This window comes from Engraulis encrasicolus, chromosome 5, assembly GCF_034702125.1.
Source record: "Engraulis encrasicolus isolate BLACKSEA-1 chromosome 5, IST_EnEncr_1.0, whole genome shotgun sequence".
In the NCBI taxonomy this organism is placed as follows: Eukaryota; Metazoa; Chordata; class Actinopteri; order Clupeiformes; family Engraulidae; genus Engraulis; species Engraulis encrasicolus.
The window spans coordinates 27,280,452-27,297,634 of NC_085861.1; the positions used below are offsets into that span (position 1 = coordinate 27,280,452).

The window sequence follows — 17,183 nt, forward strand, 5'->3', positions numbered from 1 at the left end:
CCTGAGCATGGTACCGTCCCACCGCGCTGCTCCCCATGGGGCGCCACTGAGGGCTGCCCCCTTGCACGGGTGAGGCATAAATGCAATTTCGTTGTGTGCAGTGTTCACTTGTGTGCTGTGGAGTGCTGTGTCACAATGACAATGGGAGTTGGAGTTTCCCAATGGGCTTTCACTTTCACTCACAAAAGTAATTCATTACTGTAATGCTTTACTTTTTCATGTAACTAGTATAGGTAATGTAAGGCATTACAGGGGAAAAGCTGTAACAGCCAATAGTGTGTGTGTATGTGTGTGTCTGTGTATCTGTGTGTCTGTGTGTGTCTGTGTGTGTGTGTGTGTGTGTGTGTGTGTGTGTGTGTGTGTGTGTGTGTGTGTGTGTGTGTGTGTGTGTGTGTGTGTGTGTGTGTGTGTGTGTGTGTGAGAGAGAGAGAGAGAGTGAGTGAGAGTTGGAGTGGGTGTGGGCGTGGGTGTGGGAGAGAGAGATCTGACTTTGTGAATATATGTAGGCCTATGGTAAATATTAGCCTATGTGCAATGTTGTGTGTAATGTCTTTTTTTATGTAGGCCTAGCCTATGTATATGCTACTGGACACCTTATTTCCCTCAGGACTACTAAATGATAGGCTACTCTACTCTAGGCCTACACTTTACAAATACCGGTAGCCTAGTAACTTACAATAGCCTACGTTTTACTGTAACTTGGATTTTAATGGTGTTCAGTGTGATGGGTCAGAAAGAAGCTATTCATGAACCTGATACTTTAGCCCATGCTGTCGAAACACCTCCTGGATGGGGGTGAAATTGTCATGACTGAGCTTGATTTAGGCTACACTGTATATTCATATCCATATTAAGTTAATATAGTAAAGTAATGCAAAAGCACTGTGATGCCTTAGGCTATATTTTAAATAGGCTATAGCAATGTTGTAGTGTGTAAGGTATAAAAGAGAGTAACGTGTAATGAAATGCATTAGGTCTACATTTGTTGAGTAGCCTATCTTGCCCAACACTGTCAGTAGGAAATATCTGATCTTGCTATCTGATGGATAAAGCGATCCATATGCTCATCCTTCTGTTGTGGCCGATCCACCTCTTCTTTGTATTTATACTTGCGCAGTCCAGTCCCACTTTACGCCACTGGTGACAGTTACGTCATCAGTTGACAGTTTGTGATGGCGGATGTGTCAGAAGTAGACGCAATGAAGAATTTTCACGGAGGTTTCGAGAAAATAGACAAAGAAATGAGCCGATATCCGTATTGTATTGTTTGGACACCTATTCCAGTCCTAACGTGAGTAGAGAATATCGTTGTAGGTGAACCGTCGTATGTATGCGCGGCATGAAACGTCGCATGAACGAAGACTCCATGACCATGGCGATCAATAAACCATTTCATAAAGTCATGCAGATATCCTCCGTGTAATTGCGCAGTACTATACCAAGATTAGAGTGGCTTGGAGCAGAAAATGATATGCGTAACAATGGATTAGCAGTTGCCCACCAGTTTCAAAGATGAATTCACTGAATAATAGCCTTATGGATGAAGTCTTGTATCTTGGGGGGCTGCTTCTAGGCACATTCTTCCCACAGTAGGCTACCAGATATCTAGTCACTACTGTCATTTCGTGACTCGTGTCTTTTAAGCCATTGATGTGCGCAGCTATTCTGGACTTTACGGTCCCATTCACTTCAATTCATTTTTTTGGCGTTTTACATATTTCGGACCGTGCGGACGCCGCTGTACTCGTGCGAGGAAAACAACAATTGTCTCGGGTGCTAAACATGGTCATGGAACGGCTTGCTTAACCAGAATGGTGTGTGTTGTGTCATTTCGAAGATAATTAAAGAAAATCTTATTACAATGGGATTTCTCATAGGCATGGTTTTGCATGTCTCTTATCTCTTTTCATGTTGACTGAGCTATCACCGTTACAAGTTTACAAGGTGCACAGCGCACATAGGTATGCATACAAAAAGGAAGAATACATTTCACAGTGTAATTCTGCAAATAATTCACTTCAAAGTTAAGTGTTATGACATAGGCACCATGGTCATCAATATGTGTGTAAGAACAAGTGAAAAAACAAATCGGTCAGTTTGTCAAAGAGGAGACGGTAGATATGCACCATAATACACAGTATTCATCGAAATATGCTCATGAGTTATATGCTGAAGAAATACTGTACGCACAAATATCTATTTACTGAATTAGACTAATCATGGCCTATCAGAAGTGAGGTAACATACACGAGTGTGAAAATTGTCCATTGATGGGCCTCGAACCTACAACCTGTGGAATGGTAGGCATGACTCCATCCACTAAGCTACCACAGTTTCAGTAAAATTTGTTTGACCAGAAAACTTCTTGTTGTGCACATTATCACAGCACTAAAAAATCATATAGGCCTACAATCATTTCTTCATCATACTTCAGACAATGAGGTAATGGTGCAGGGAAAATATATTTTATATGATTTATTGTGTTAAAATGCACAACGACGACATATCTTTCTGGTCTTAACATTTCTTATGAAACTGTGGTAGCTTAGTGGATGAAGTCATGCTGTCCATACCATAAGTTGTGGGTTCAAGGCCACTCAGCATTCAACTTTTACTCACGTGTATGTAACCTCACTCCTGATATAGGCCTACATTATAAGGCTTATTGGGAAAATAAATATTTGTGCCTTCAGTATGTCTTCAGCATATCATTGAGTAGCATATTGCGACACATATTGTGTATTGTGCTGCACATCCACAGTGTCTGCTTTGAAAAATTAAGCATTTTCATTTTGCACTACTTATTACATATGTGGTATGATCTGTTAACTTCAAAGTTACTTATTTTCAGAATTACAGAAAGTTCTGATCATTCTGCACATTGTAAGATGAAATGGTGATGACGCGGTGAACATGCTAAGAGATATGAAACCTGTCCAATCATGCAAATGACATCCCACTATAATAAGATTTTATTCAATTTTCTTCAAAACAACACAACACATTGCAGAAATTCTTGTAGCCATCATATGTAGGTATATAGGATGTAATGGAAGCATTTACACATTGTCAGCAGCGCAAGCACCCTTTTCTCACAGACCCTTGATGTGCCCTACAGACAGACTTGAAGTACTTTGTACATGGGCCCATCTAAAACATGCAGTACAATGTTAAGATTTTGTTTGTTAATTCTTAACCTACAAACATGGAAAAGACAGAGGAGATGGAAGACGTTGGAAACGTCTTGAATGTAGCAATCCCATTACAATAGAAACAACATGAATTGTTTGCCAATTAATGACTATATGTAGTAGCCTAGCCTATAATGCAACCTTTGTTATATAGCCTAATAGTGAGTTAAATTGAATCCGAATGTCTCAGCGTGCCCTACAATATCGCCCCCCTGTGGCCACATTAGCTAATGAAGATAATGTTGCTTGAGTGATATGTGCATTATTGAGGAAAGAGACGTAGGCTATGTGCCGTCAGTATTTTTCCTTCATATCATTCAGAAGCATGGTGTGATGCATACTTTGTACTATGGTGCGCATATCTACCATCTCCTCTTTGACAAACTGACCGATTTGTTTTTTCACTTGTTCTTACACACATATTGATGACCATGGTGCCTATGTAATAACACTTAACTTTGAAGTGAATTATTTGCAGAATTACACTGTGAAATGTATTCTTCCTTTTTGTATGCATACATATGTGCGCTGTGCACCTTGTAAACTTGTAACGGTGATAGCTCAGTCAACATGAAAAGAGATAAGAGACATGCAAAACCATGCCTATGAGAAATCCCATTGTAATAAGATTTTCTTTAATTATCTTCGAAATGACACAACACACACCATTCTGGTTAAGCAAGCCGTTCCATGACCATGTTTAGCACCCGAGACAATTGTTGTTTTCCTCGCACGAGTACAGCGGCGTCCGCACGGTCCGAAATATGTAAAACGCCAAAAAAATGAATGGAAGTGAATGGGACCGTAAAGTCCAGAATAGCTGCGCACATCAATGGCTTAAAAGACACGAGTCATTTCGTGTGGATGTAGAAGACCCACCGGCCACACGAACACTAACCCATCATCCGTAGGCCTTTGTTCCATAATGTGCATTGTACGTACTATATGAAATGCAGTGCTTTTAGTAGGATACAAGTCTGACGTTGTCTGTGGCTAACAATGTGTTTCCTTGGTGCAGGTGGTTCTTGCCTTTCATCGGTCACATGGGAATATGCACATCCAGTGGAATTATTCGTGACTTTGCAGGACCATACTTTGTATCTGTAAGTGCCTACATTGATACTTTTTTTGGGTAAAGTCTGGCTACTTCTGTGAATTATTGCTACATTGTAGTCTACTGGAAACATGAATGGTCGTTGACTTGTTGATTGTGTGGCTTCTGGCTTTTACATGTGGCCTACAGTAGCCTAAAAATGTTTAATAAGGCTCAAGGACGTTATAGTAGCACACATCAGGGTGATACCACTATTGTATGGATTCATTTATTGTTTGTTTAGTGGATTGTCTAAGAAGTATATTCATAGCAATAACAATATAGCAGCAATATGATCTGCACATTATCATAAATAACTGTCATCGAATGTGATAGTGAGAAAAGAGACATAAGATATACTGTATAGGCTACTTACTATAGATGATAGTTTAGAGTGCAGTTGAAGAGTTCAGATGCAAAACCCCCTAAGTGCCTTTTCAGAAAATAATCTTAATTCATTTTTATTTAATACAAAGCTATCAAAATTGCATATTTTTTAATGTATTTATGTAATATAACTATTTATATGTATTATCAAGTACATGAATGTAAACCAAACCAACAAAGGGGTTCTCTAAAAATATAGAAGTACAGGTCTTCAGAAATGGAGTTAGGGGGTTTTTGCATCTGAACTCTTCAGTTGTAATTTGGACAGGAATCTGGTGGCAGCATAATGATTAAAAGCCATTTTCCCCTGTCTAGATTTTACCCTATATGCACAACCAATAGAGGAGACATATTTTAGGATGATATTGCTCTATACTACTGCTGCTGCTATACTACTACTAGTAGGCTATATCTACAATCGGACCTTGGCCATTTAGTGACTTTTAGACTATCAGAAGGTCAATTCTGTATCTCACTGGTAGCCAGTGTAATGACCTAAGTACTGGAGTGATATAATCCATTTTCTTTGTTTGGGTTAGAATTCTAGCAGGAGCATTTTTGATTGGTTGCACCAGTCTGAGTGACTTTTGGGGAAGACCTATAAGTAGGATGTGCATTGCAGTACATTAATTAGCAATTACTAATGAATTCATGGGCATTAGCTGTGGTTGTGCCACCTGACGTCTGAGCCCAAAAAACGCCATTAACCCTTGTATTTTTCCCTATCTCTGTTTGCAGGAAGATAACATGGCTTTTGGAAGACCGACCAAGTATGTGATGTCATCTTTCTTGGCATGCCGTTCACATAGTCCTGTCACTTGTTACTGCGCTGGACAGTACAGAACAGCACAATATGATACAAACCTGTCATGGCTGTTTTCTGTTTTGTTTTGTATGGTACATGCAGTGTGGTTTGCTCGGCTTAGTTGAATGTGTTTTTTCACTGTAGGTACTGGAAACTAGATGTCAACAAGGTGTACGCTTCAAGCCCCAATGCCTGGGACATGGCAGTACATGATGCATCAGAAGAGTACAAGCACAGAATGGTAAAAGCCTGCTAAAACCAGCTTCTCTCCATTGGCATTTGCATAGCAGTTCACATGATTTCAAGGCTGTTTTCCCTCACAGCTGTCACAAGTGGAGGACACTGACTAAATCACTTTTGTACTCTAAACTGTCAGCACAATCTGTAGATTAATGTCTACCTCATCAGTACAACCTGTAAAATATTGGTGTAACTTAATTGCTTTGTATTATCATATTACTTGAACTGTATTTTAGCGTGCTCTATATTCTCAGCACAACCTGTAAACTATTGACTCAAATTATTCATTACTTTGTATTATTTTAAATGTATTTTCTTGTGTTCTGTATTCTCAGCACAACTTGTGTTGTGACAACTGCCACTCCCATGTTGCCATGGCCCTGAACCTGATGCGCTACGACAACTGCTCCTCCTGGAACATGGTCAAGCTCTGTCTGCTCACACTCATCTACAGCAAACACGTCAGGTGTGTGTGTGTGTGTGTGTGTGTGTGTGTGTGTGTGTGTGTGTGTGTGTGTGTGTGTGTGTGTGTGTGTGTGTGTGTGTGTGTGTGTGTGTACAAAATGAGACGGATAGAGAGATGGCTTAGTCCGATTAATGCATGGCAATAGCTGGACTATGCTTCGCATGTACAAGTATACGTATGGAGTATACTAATATGCATGAGTTCAGGTTTTTTTTTTTGAAGATTTTTTGGGGGCTTTTATACCTTTGTTATTCAGAAAGGGCAGTGAGAAAGATAGGAAATTACTGGGAAGAGAGAGATGGGGAAGTCCTGCCAAACGACCTTGGTCCAGAACCGAACCCAGGCCACCGGCAACATACTGCAATGCCCTACCGTTTGAGTCACATTGTAACGGGTACACTTCCTCGCTGAAGTCTGATCACTCCTGACCCCGTATCACCTCTGCTTGTTTGGGTTTGTGCTGTGTAGTAGGCAACCTCCGGTTACAGCACTTATATTTAGTTACTGACTGCTTGGAAAGCACACACCTTCATTTAGCCTTCCGTCACACAAGAGCTGGCAGCCTATTAATAGAGGAGAGGTGATTGATAGAGGTAGTAATTGAGTTTCAGTTGAGCAGGCGGCAGCCGGAATGTTTACATTTTTCTAAACACAAGCCTCGGTTGGTCGATCTCCCTGATCAAACAAGTTGAATCATTTCTGGGTTCATAGCCTGTGATCTATGCTTTCCAGACGGGAGTCTGCAGTGTGTTAGCTCTTTTAATGCCTGCTCTCTGTCCCTTCAGTAGTAGTGTGGCTATTGAATCTGGTCTGAAACACTGGAAACAAACGAAAGCTTTTAGACACTTAAAGGTGCAGTGTGTAAGATTTTAGTTGTTTATTTCCAGAATTCATGCTACCCATTCACTAATGTTACCTTTTTCATGAATACTTAACACCACAATCAAATTCTATGTGTTCATTATGACTGGGAAAATTGCACTTTTCATACATGAAAAGGGGGATCTTCTTCATGGTCCGCCATTTTGAATTTCCAGAAATAGACATTTTTAGCTGCAAAAATGGCTGTACTTGGGCCATACTAGAAAATCTTAGTTCATTACTTCGTAAACTTTCATGAAAAGATCAGATTTGGCAATAGGCAGCCCAGTTTCAATGAGCACCATAGTTGCAGTACCTTTTTTGACCACTTCCTGAACAGTGTACCTTTTAAAGCCACATTCTACCATTTCTGGAAATGTACTGACTTCCCAACTCCCCCTCAAGTTAAATAATTGAGTTATACCTTTCTGCTTTTCTTCAAGCCATTCTCTGGCTCTGGCCATATTAATCCTAGTCATCATTGGACCCAATATTCAATTCAATGACGATCTGCTAGCCTGCAGGTACATTTTGCATTGGCAGTGTCAGAGCGGCTGGAAGAAAAGAGGAAAAGTAAATCAATTATTTCACTCTATTTTAACCTTTTGAAAATAGAATTATCTGTGATGGAGAAGTACAGAAAGACATTTGCTGGATCTCAAATGGTGCACTTGTGCACTTCAGTGTTCATGTTTCAGTGTGTATGGCGTATTTAGTTACTCACTGAAACATAGTGCCCGAATTGCACAAGTGCGGCATTTGAGATCCAGCAATTGACTCCTCAAAATGTAACTAGTGTGTTTCGTACTCATGGAGTCTGGCAATGAAAATTAAAAGTGCTTGTCACAAATAGATGAACCACCAGGATGATTTTCAGAAACATTTTGAAGTGGGGGGAAACTACATACAGCTGTTCTTCTAAGGCTACGCTTTCCCACACTGGATCATCCACAATGAAGAGTCCTTGTCCTCTGTCATTTTGGCACATGACTGGAAGGGACAAAAGAACTAACACACTGTGTGTGTGCACGCGCCTGCATCATCATGCATCTATGGTGTGGGTGTGTGTCTGTGTTTGGGGGAGGGGGGGGGGTATGAGCGAGGGAGGGCGGTCTGATTGAGAGAGAGAGTAGGTGGGTGTGTTCTCTTCATTGTCCTCGTACATCGTCATCGTACATCTGTGCTGTGTGTATGCGTGTGCTCTTTGAGTGTTCAAGAGGCGTCATCACCACACATTTGGTGTGTGTGTGTGTGTGTGTGTGTGTGTGTGTGTGTGTGTGTGTGTGTGTGTGTGTGTGTGTGTGTGTGTGTGTGTGTGTGTGTGTGTGTGTGTGTTTGTGCTTGTGTGAGCATATACGTATGTGTGTGCTCTCCAAACGTCCGAGAGGCGTCATCGTGCATCTGTGCTGAGTCCACCAGCTGGCAGGAGGGTACGGTTGAACAGGAGAGAGGAGGGGAGGAGAGCAGAGCAGAGCAAGGGAAGGACAGAGGAGAGGAGAGGAGAGGAGAGGAGATGAAGGGAACGGTAGAGAGAGGATAGAGAAGGGACGTGATCCAGGTTACTACAGAGAGAGAGGGTAGGGAAGTAGAGAGAAAGATATGGGTAGAGAGAGGGTGGGGGAGGAGAAGAAGGGAGAGAGTGTAAGGGTGTGGAGTGGGAGAGGTAGAGAGAAGGCAGAGGAAAAGAGGGAGGGTTAGAGAGAGGGTAGGGGAGGAGAAGAGTGGAGAAGGTACAGAGAAGGCAGGGAGGGGGAGGAGAGAGAGAGTCGGGGAGGAGAGGAGAGAGAGTAGGGGAGGAGAGAAGAGAGAGAGTCGGGGAGGAGAGGAGAGAGAGTAGGGAAGGAGAGGAGAGGAGAGGAGAGAGAGGGTAGAGAGGAGGAAGGAAGCACAGAGAGAGAGTAGAGGAGGAGGGGAGAGACAGAGTCGGGGAGTAGAGGAGATAGAGAGAAAGAGTAGGGGAGGAGAGGAGAGAGAGTAGGGGAGGAGAGGAGAGAGGGAGTAGGGGGGGGAGGAGAGAGAGAGAGTGGGGGAGGAGAGGAGAGGAGAGGAGAGAGAGAGTAGGGGAGGAGAGGAGAGAGAGAGTAGGGGGGAGAGGAGAGAGAGAGAGTGGGGGAGGAGAGGAGAGAGAGAGTAGGGGAGGAGAGAAGAGAGAGAGTAGGGGAGGAGAGAAGAGAGAGTAGAGGAGGAGGGAAGAGACAGAGTCGGGGAGTAGAGGAGATAGAGAGAAAGAGTAGGGGAGGAGAGGAGAGAGAGAGAGTAGGGAGGAGAGGAGAGAGAGAGAGTGGGGGAGGAGAGGAGAGGAGAGAGAGAGTAGGGGAGGAGAGAAGAGAGAGAGTAGGGGAGGAGAGGAGAGAGAGAGTAGAGAGAGAGTGGGGAGGGAGAAGAGAGAGAAAGTAGGGAGGGAGAGGCGAGAAGAGGGAGAGAGAAGGTGAGGAGAGGAGAGAGAAAGCAGGGGAGGTGAGGAGAAAGTGGGGAAGGTAGAAAGAGAGTAGGAGAGGAGGAGAGAGGGGTGTAGAACAGGGAGTGGGGAGTAAGAGAGCTACAGAGACAGGACAGAGACAGCATAGGGGAGCAGAGAGTGGCGAGGATGTCCTCTGGCTGAGATGCGGCTGGGTGATCCATCACTGCCGTACGTCGGGACCCCCCTGTGCCACACACACACACACACACACACACACACACACACACACACTGTGCTAGAGCCCTGTCAGCTAGGCTGGTGTGTGTATGTTTTGCAGTAGAGGACATGATGATGTACTGTAGATGGAGGGCACGTGTGTGTGTGTGTGTGGTGTGTGTGTGTGTCTGTCTGTGTGTGTGTGTGTGTGTGTGGTGTGTGTGTGTGTCTGTCTGTGTGTGTCTGTGTGTGTCTGTGTGTACACGTGTATGCGTACGTATGTGCATGCACTGCATGGTTGGTGTGTGTGTGTGTGTGGGTGAGGGTGGGGGGAGGGGGATCCCCTTGTTGCAGACGCAGAGGGTGACTTGTGCTAAGCCCAAGGGATGACCCCCTCGTTCTATCTCTCCTCTCCTCTCCCCTCCTCTCCTCTCCTCTCCTCTCCTCTACTGTGGAGGTGGAGGTGGGGGTGGTGCGTGGAGAGGACAGGGTACCCTCCATGTTGACACTGTCCTTGACGCCCAGCATCGTCTGATAAATGGCTGTACGGTTTAGCTGTGAAATATTATGTTATTTTGGAACACGCTGCAGTGACGTAGGCAGGTTTTTTTTTTGTGCTTTTTCTCCCTTTGTTTTCGATTACATACTCATCTTATCAATCCATCCCTCGTTCCTGCTCTCTCTCTCTCTCTCTCTCTCCTGCTAACTTTCCATTCTTTTTCTTTCTTTCTCTCTCCCTCTATTTCTCTCTCTCTCTCTCTCTCTCTCTCTCTCTCTCTCTCTCTCTCTCTCTCTCTCTCTCTCTCTTACGCTAACTTTCCATTCTTTTTCTTTCTCTCTCTCTCTATTTCTTTCTCTCTCTCTCTCTCTCTCTCTCTCTCTCTCTCTCTCTCTCTCTCTCTCTCTCTCTCTCTTTCCCCTTTATCCCCCTTTTCCCCTGTTTGCACACTTGTCTCCTTCAACCCTCTTCACTAGGGATGCACGTTGTGAAAAAATTTGGCCGATACCGATATCCGATTTTTGATATTGTTCAACGGTTTTGGCCGATAACCGATATTAACCGATACCAATGTTTTAGTTTTTTTTTAAGAGATAACATTTAATACACACTGACAATGATGCAAACAAACTGAATTTTTGAATGTCCTCTTATTTCCAAAAACGCTTTTTAACTCCCTGTGATAAAATTAGATAAAAAATTGAGACAAACTAGAAGACAAACAATGAAAGTCACCATCAAGTCCAATCTTTTAGAACCCTAACAAATAAAAAAAACCATCTGTGTTAACATCGGCCCAGTTTTACCCATCGGACCATTGTCCGATGTGTTGAGAAATGTCAAATATCAGCCGATACCGATACACCTGGACGATACATCGTGCATCCCTACTCTTCACCCTTCTCATTTTTTTCCTCTCTCCCCCCTTTCCTCCACTGTCTTGCGCTGCCTGACCTTCTCTATCTCTCTCTCTCTCTCTCTGTCCCTCAGCTTCGTGGGGTTCCTGAAGACTTGGCTGCCCTTCCTGATGCTGGTTGGCGTGGTGGTGACCATCGCCCTGGCATTCAACCTCCGGTAACCGAGACAACAGACGCAGGACACACGAGCCGACAAACACACACACACACATATATGACGTGTGAAAACCAACACACGCTTGACACGCGTGAAGGAATTCAGAACTGCTCCAGAAGAGAAGGCAGGAACATCGGAAGTCCCTCCTACTTGTAATAACCTACTGACTCGTAAAATTATCACTGATTGTGAATCCAAAATGCTTCCATCTGCTCCGTTTTGTATGTGTATCTCTCTATGCTGGATCACAGCTGTTAATGGTCGTATGTATGGAATCACAAATGTATTGGCGGCTGACCGTGTGCCAGTCAATGTCTTTCAGGAGAACGCTACTACTGAGCATTTCCCACATGGCTGTTGAAGTCCAACAGATCATGCAGACACACACACACACACACACACTGTTGCTGTTTTTTTCCACGTGGGTTGGTTCAAGATTTGATAAGCCACTGCTGGATTTTCACAAAGCTAAGAAATACTGTACAAATTTGACAATTGTACTTACATATACAGCAAACTATGACACTTGGACAGATGCCACTCCATATTTTCATATCTGAGCTGTAGTTTTTATAGGAACTCCTTTTCGCCTTGGTGTATACCCACAACTTTTGACTGGTTTCCATTCCAAGTCTTTTCATTCGTTTGAAGGTTCATGGAAAGTACTACAGGGACTTTTTAAAAAAGAGAGATTGTATTTTGTTTATTCATGTTTTTTTACTGACTTGGTACGTAATCGATGCATGGAAGCCTCATTGTATTCCAATGTTAACCTATGCTGTACATAAAAATGAAAATAAACAATATAATGGTCTTTACTTTTTTCTTTCTTTTTTTTTATTAAAAAAAAAATCTATCTGTTATCACATTTCTCCTTACAATGTATGTTGTTTAAACCATCTATACTATGTAAATAGTTTGGGCATTTTACATTAGAACAATGCTTTCATGCTACTTGTGTGATTAAAAATGCAGAACCACCGGTATTTGTAGCATTTGAAAGTTTATGGACTGGAACACCTGGCCCTTTAAGTGCTATGCCCCCTCGAGATTGGCGCCACCTGTCCACTCTATGAAGGTGTGTGCTGCTGTATTTCTGAAGCCGCTTCATACATACACACACGCGCGTGAGCCCATGCTGTAGAACTAGGCGCAGTCTCGGTATGCTCACCTCTGTCGCTAGGTAAACTACAGTGGTTCGGAGAGACATGAGGACCATCTCCAGGTAAAGAGAAGGGACGGGGACACAGATGCGTTATTTTAAAACTACTGACAAACTTTACCACAGGATGACCTGACGTCTGATTTCACTGGGCAAAAGCAGACTGCCTTTAGTTATTATTTTGATGTAATTTAATGTATTTGGTGGACCATAGTCCGAGGTCGCAACATGCGCAACTGTGTTATAATACTGTGTGTGGTCCTTGGACCGTTTTTATGCTCCGCTGAATGTCCATCGGGGTGTCAGTGTTCCGAAACGTCCACAGCAGTGCAGTGTGTTTCCCTTGATCTCCGATCTGTGCCAGAAGACATCCCGGGATATACTAGACACCTGGTCATCACGGGGAACTTCATTCCAAGGATTGGGCACGACTCTTTTAAAATGTTGGATAATGTCACGGACTTGGTATTAAGCAACAATGGGTAAGTGCACCAGAGGAATCTACATGCATTATCTTGGTGTTTCAAGCCAATTATTTGTCTATTATGAAAACATTAAGATATCAATGCTCGTGCGTAATGACGCACTTAATGTGTTTAGCTCATCTAAATTGCGTACGTACAACATTACTCGTTGTCAAAACAATAGCACAGTTCTATGGTGCATTAAGAATGTCTTCTCATTCCTCTCCTTTAGGATCACCGAGATAGCATCACACGCTTTCTCCGCCCTGGCCATGCTGCGTTCCTTAAACCTCAATGGCAACCAGCTCGCCCTCATACACCCGGAGGCTTTCTCCGTAGCGGGCAGCCCCCTGCAACACCTCAGCCTCTGCAACTCCCTCTACAATCACACCTCACTCACCGACCTCATCACCGCCTTCCGCTGGGGTGGACTGGGGAGTCTCCGCAGTCTGGACCTCTCTGAGAATAGCCTGGTCCTGCTGCCCCCGGGGATGTTCGCCCCTCTGCCCAAACTCAAGCACCTGAGGCTGGGCAACAACTCCCTGGTGGCCTTGTACAACAGCACTTTCTCCGGCGTGGAGCTTCTAGAGGAGGTGGACCTGACCGGTAACCGGTTCACAGTATTCAGCGAGGAGGGGCTGAGAGAGTTGGAGAGTTTGGAGAAGGCACGGTTACTGCTGGGGCGCAACCCATACGCGTGCACCTGCGGTACCGAGGAGTTCGCGAGCTGGCTGAACAGTTCCAAAGTCAGAGTTGGCGACGCGCAGAAGCTGCGCTGTGCCTCGCCGGGAGAGATGCAGCACGTGGCCGTGCAGACTCTCACCAGGAGGGCCCTGGGCTGCGAGCGCACCGGCGAGAGGGCGATGGACGAGGTGGACGGGCTGAGCCTACATACGTCCTACGTGCTCCTGGGACTGGTGTGTGGGTTCGTGGGCATGGTGTTTTGCTTCGTCCTGTACCTGAATCGGAAAGGCATCAATAACTGGGTTACGGAGATGCGAGACGCTTGTCAAGACATGCTGGAGGGCTACCAGTATCGATACGAGATGGATTCGGACCCTAGACTCAGACAAGTTTCAGCTAATGGAAAAGTACAGCAGACGAACAAGCAGGATGCTGCGCGCCAAATACCAACCGACAAGTCATCTGTGACACAAATACCTGCTGATGTTGCAGTGTAGCTTCTGCACAGTAAATTTTGCCGTGTTAATTTAACTGTATTCGAGAGGCGAATTCAATATTGTTATACTCCCGAAGAGTTCAGTTAATAATGCAGAATTTACTGTGAGGTGATACTCCTTTTGAGTTAGATCCCATGTTATGCCTACAGACTCTATAACCATGTTTAGTCACAAGCACACAAGGAGTCTTCAAAGACAACCATTTTTATGACTGCTGAAACTGTAACATCAAAATAATTCTACTGATCTTCAGAAGGCACAAAGACTCTGTTTGAAGTAGAAGCCTCTCTTCAGAAAGAGAAGACTGTCATTTATTGACAATATACAAAGGATAGTGAAATGACCTATACCAGCACCTTGCACTAGGTAGTATCTCTTGTATCTCTCACAAACAGAGCATGGCCATCACACAAGCCAATTGTCTAAAACTGAACTGAACTTTTTCCACTACCTATCTATACCTGCTCAGCACTATATGCACTAGTACATTATCTAAAAATATCAACACATCATCTCTGCTCGGCACACCATTATTTGTGTCCCCAGCATGCTCTGCCCATGCTTGTGTGCGTACGAGTGAGCCTGTGCGTACCCATATACCCACTCCACAACCCCACTCCCCACCCCCAACCCATTGTGTACTTGTCCTCATTCCCCAAATGGCTTGGTTAGGTTGCGGGGCACAGGCAGCATGATGGAGTGCTGAGGAGAAGGGTAAGTGGGGCAGGGTGAGGACTTTGGGGGTTCTGCTGAGCAGGCTGTTGGTTCAGGGGACCAATTCCTCATCCCGCCACCTTTGCATGTAGCCCATTAGCCTATAAGGCCGTATACTTATCTGTGCCAACTTGCATGTGTTTATGCAATATAATACATAGCATGCATATGCCCTGCACATCGTATAATATGCTTTGCCCAGTTGTTGAACATTTGAATGACCAGTGACCTATCTTGACCTGGTGAGGGACTGAAACCACCAGCATGTAAGCACATACTATTGCAATTCTTTTGTTGTGTGAATAGACTGAAAGTGGAATGTTGGAAGTAGGATAGATGTACTGTATGTATATGTACAATTGTAAATGAAACTTGGTATTGATGAAAAAACAGCTTTTTCTCAGGTATACTGACTTTTGTTTTGTGTTAATACATCCCTTCTACACGCTGAATGTGCATGTGAGAACAAACTCTTCGTCATCCTCTCTGCATGTTATGAATTAAATGTTGCTGCGACAGCACATCTGCTTTCATCTGTACAGGTCACATTCACACATGTTTTCATGCTGTGTACAAGTCGCCTTCACATCCCTAGTTTATCGTGTCTTTGGATAGGGCAGAACACAGAGGGTTCTAGAACTGTCAGTGCTGTATGTTCCATGTCCCATTGCTACAGGTTTTTTTTTTTTAATTCCCAACATTTGAAAATCCAGAGCTGTTTCTGCATGGTCACCAACTCCTTTCCCAAAAACTGTTTGTGTACAAAGTAGCGAGAAGGAATTGTATACATGTGTGTTCCTATTTGTCATACGTTCTTCAGTTCAGTAGCTAAGAATGAAATGTATAGGCCTACATTTGTGTTCCTATTTGACATGCGTTCCTCAGTCCTCTTGACAATGTTCTTCATCGCCCAGTGTAGAGGGATGCCCCTTGGAATGCATTTGGTGCACTGCCAAATGATGACCTTGGATTTGCTAGTTTCACAGCTCTTTGCATTTAGACCACAGGGAAAGCATTGAACAAAACGTGATGTTCGGCCCTTTTAATGGGAGGGAGGGAGTGCACACCATGACATGTTATCCACTAAGCCATTATGTCCTCCTTGCAAAGACAAGGGAGAATGGATAGAGGTCAGTGTTCCTGCAACAGTCTTGTTTCGGACTGTATACATGAACCAAAATAGAAAATAGCTGACCTTTGTGCTGGTCTTTGAGAGCTCCCGAGCCGTGGGGCATTTTTCCCTGAAACTAATTGGTGGGTGACATGGGGGTGACCACTGCAGGTGACCCCTGCAGATTCACTACAGATGACTGAAAAAATACATGCCTTTAATAGAACCTGGATTCTGGCTGATTCTGTTATTCTTTTGTTACCTTGTGTGCCCTTTACAGCAGAGTGGCTCCGTCATTTGGTGTACAGTAGGCATATTGCACAGTGTTGTACGTGTACTTGTGGTTAGGCCAATGGCCTGAACAGCTGATGCTCTCACTGGGTTGGCGTGTAATGTTTAATATAATCTTGAGAGATTTTTAAGTCACACAGCCTAGTAGGCTAGCCTACCTACATGTAAAATGTTGAAGTATTGAAATGGAGAACTTTTTTTGATATGCAGGGCTGGATTGGCCATCTGGCATAGCGGGCATTTCCCGGTGGGCCCGGGAAGAAGTAAAAGTTGAAGTTAACGGAAAAAAGCATTTCTGCCCACAAGGGTGCAGGGCCCACCCATGAGTCAATTCTGCTGCTAATTATGAGGGGGCCTTTTAAGGCAATAGTGTCTGGCCCTAGGCTGTTTAATTTCAATCATCTTCAAATGGTCATGTACCTATTAACAGGTCTGGGTGAGAGTAATTCGCATAACTTTTCCTCAGTTTGCAGGAGGCGTCCTCCTCAGCCGTCATTTTAACTGTCAGCCCAACCTGACCCCCCTCCTGTCAGCAAACACTTCTGGAGTCCTCTTTTGTCTGCGGTGCGCTACTTCAGGCGCCAGACGAGCATCATCCACGCCCTCAAGAAGACAGCAGCACCTCGTGGAGGGGGGCGCATGCCACGGCTTCGAATTGCTGGAATTTTGCAGTTATCTCTCTTTCTCTCTCTCTCTCAGTATTGACACGTGTTCCAACTAATTTAATTGCAACAATAACACAACTCTTGAATTAATATTCAAATACATGCAGCACAGCCTAAAGAGAAGATACTTGGATGCAAACTCTCCTTCCATGTTATCTTTGAAAAAGTTTGTTATAATTATTATAATGTCTTCGATTTTAAAAACTACAATATTCAGTGTGGTGAATTATTAATGTAGGCTATAATGTATTCCGAGTTACACAACAACGGCGTTAACAAAACGACCAACGGACGAGTGAAGATTTGCAAACTGTCCATCCAAATCTCAAGTCATATCCGTTTACATGCGTGACGTCACTGCT

At 43.9% G+C, this 17,183-nt stretch overlaps 2 protein-coding genes across 3 annotated transcripts; both read left to right on the forward strand.

Annotated features, from left to right (window-relative positions):
- Positions 1–1,153: 1,153 nt before the first annotated feature.
- Positions 1,154–12,051, forward strand: tmem222a (transmembrane protein 222a). Its single transcript, XM_063198114.1, has 6 exons — positions 1,154–1,291; positions 4,210–4,294; positions 5,410–5,441; positions 5,621–5,717; positions 6,052–6,182; positions 11,150–12,051. The coding sequence occupies exons 1-6, from the start codon at positions 1,173–1,175 to the stop codon at positions 11,235–11,237; spliced, it is 552 nt and encodes a 183-aa protein (XP_063054184.1). The 5' UTR covers positions 1,154–1,172; the 3' UTR covers positions 11,238–12,051.
- A 331-nt stretch (positions 12,052–12,382) lies between these two features.
- On the forward strand, positions 12,383–15,275 carry tpbgl (trophoblast glycoprotein-like). Of its 2 annotated transcripts, XM_063198116.1 has the most exons (3): positions 12,383–12,458; positions 12,702–12,877; positions 13,092–15,275. In XM_063198116.1, exons 2-3 carry the CDS (start codon positions 12,837–12,839, stop codon positions 14,038–14,040), a joined length of 990 nt encoding a protein of 329 aa, XP_063054186.1. In that variant the 5' UTR covers positions 12,383–12,458; positions 12,702–12,836; the 3' UTR covers positions 14,041–15,275. The 2 variants fall into 2 exon arrangements, with proteins under 2 accessions (XP_063054186.1, XP_063054185.1); XM_063198115.1 differs by lacking the exon at positions 12,383–12,458 and having other exon boundaries at positions 12,617–12,877.
- Positions 15,276–17,183: the final 1,908 nt, after the last annotated feature.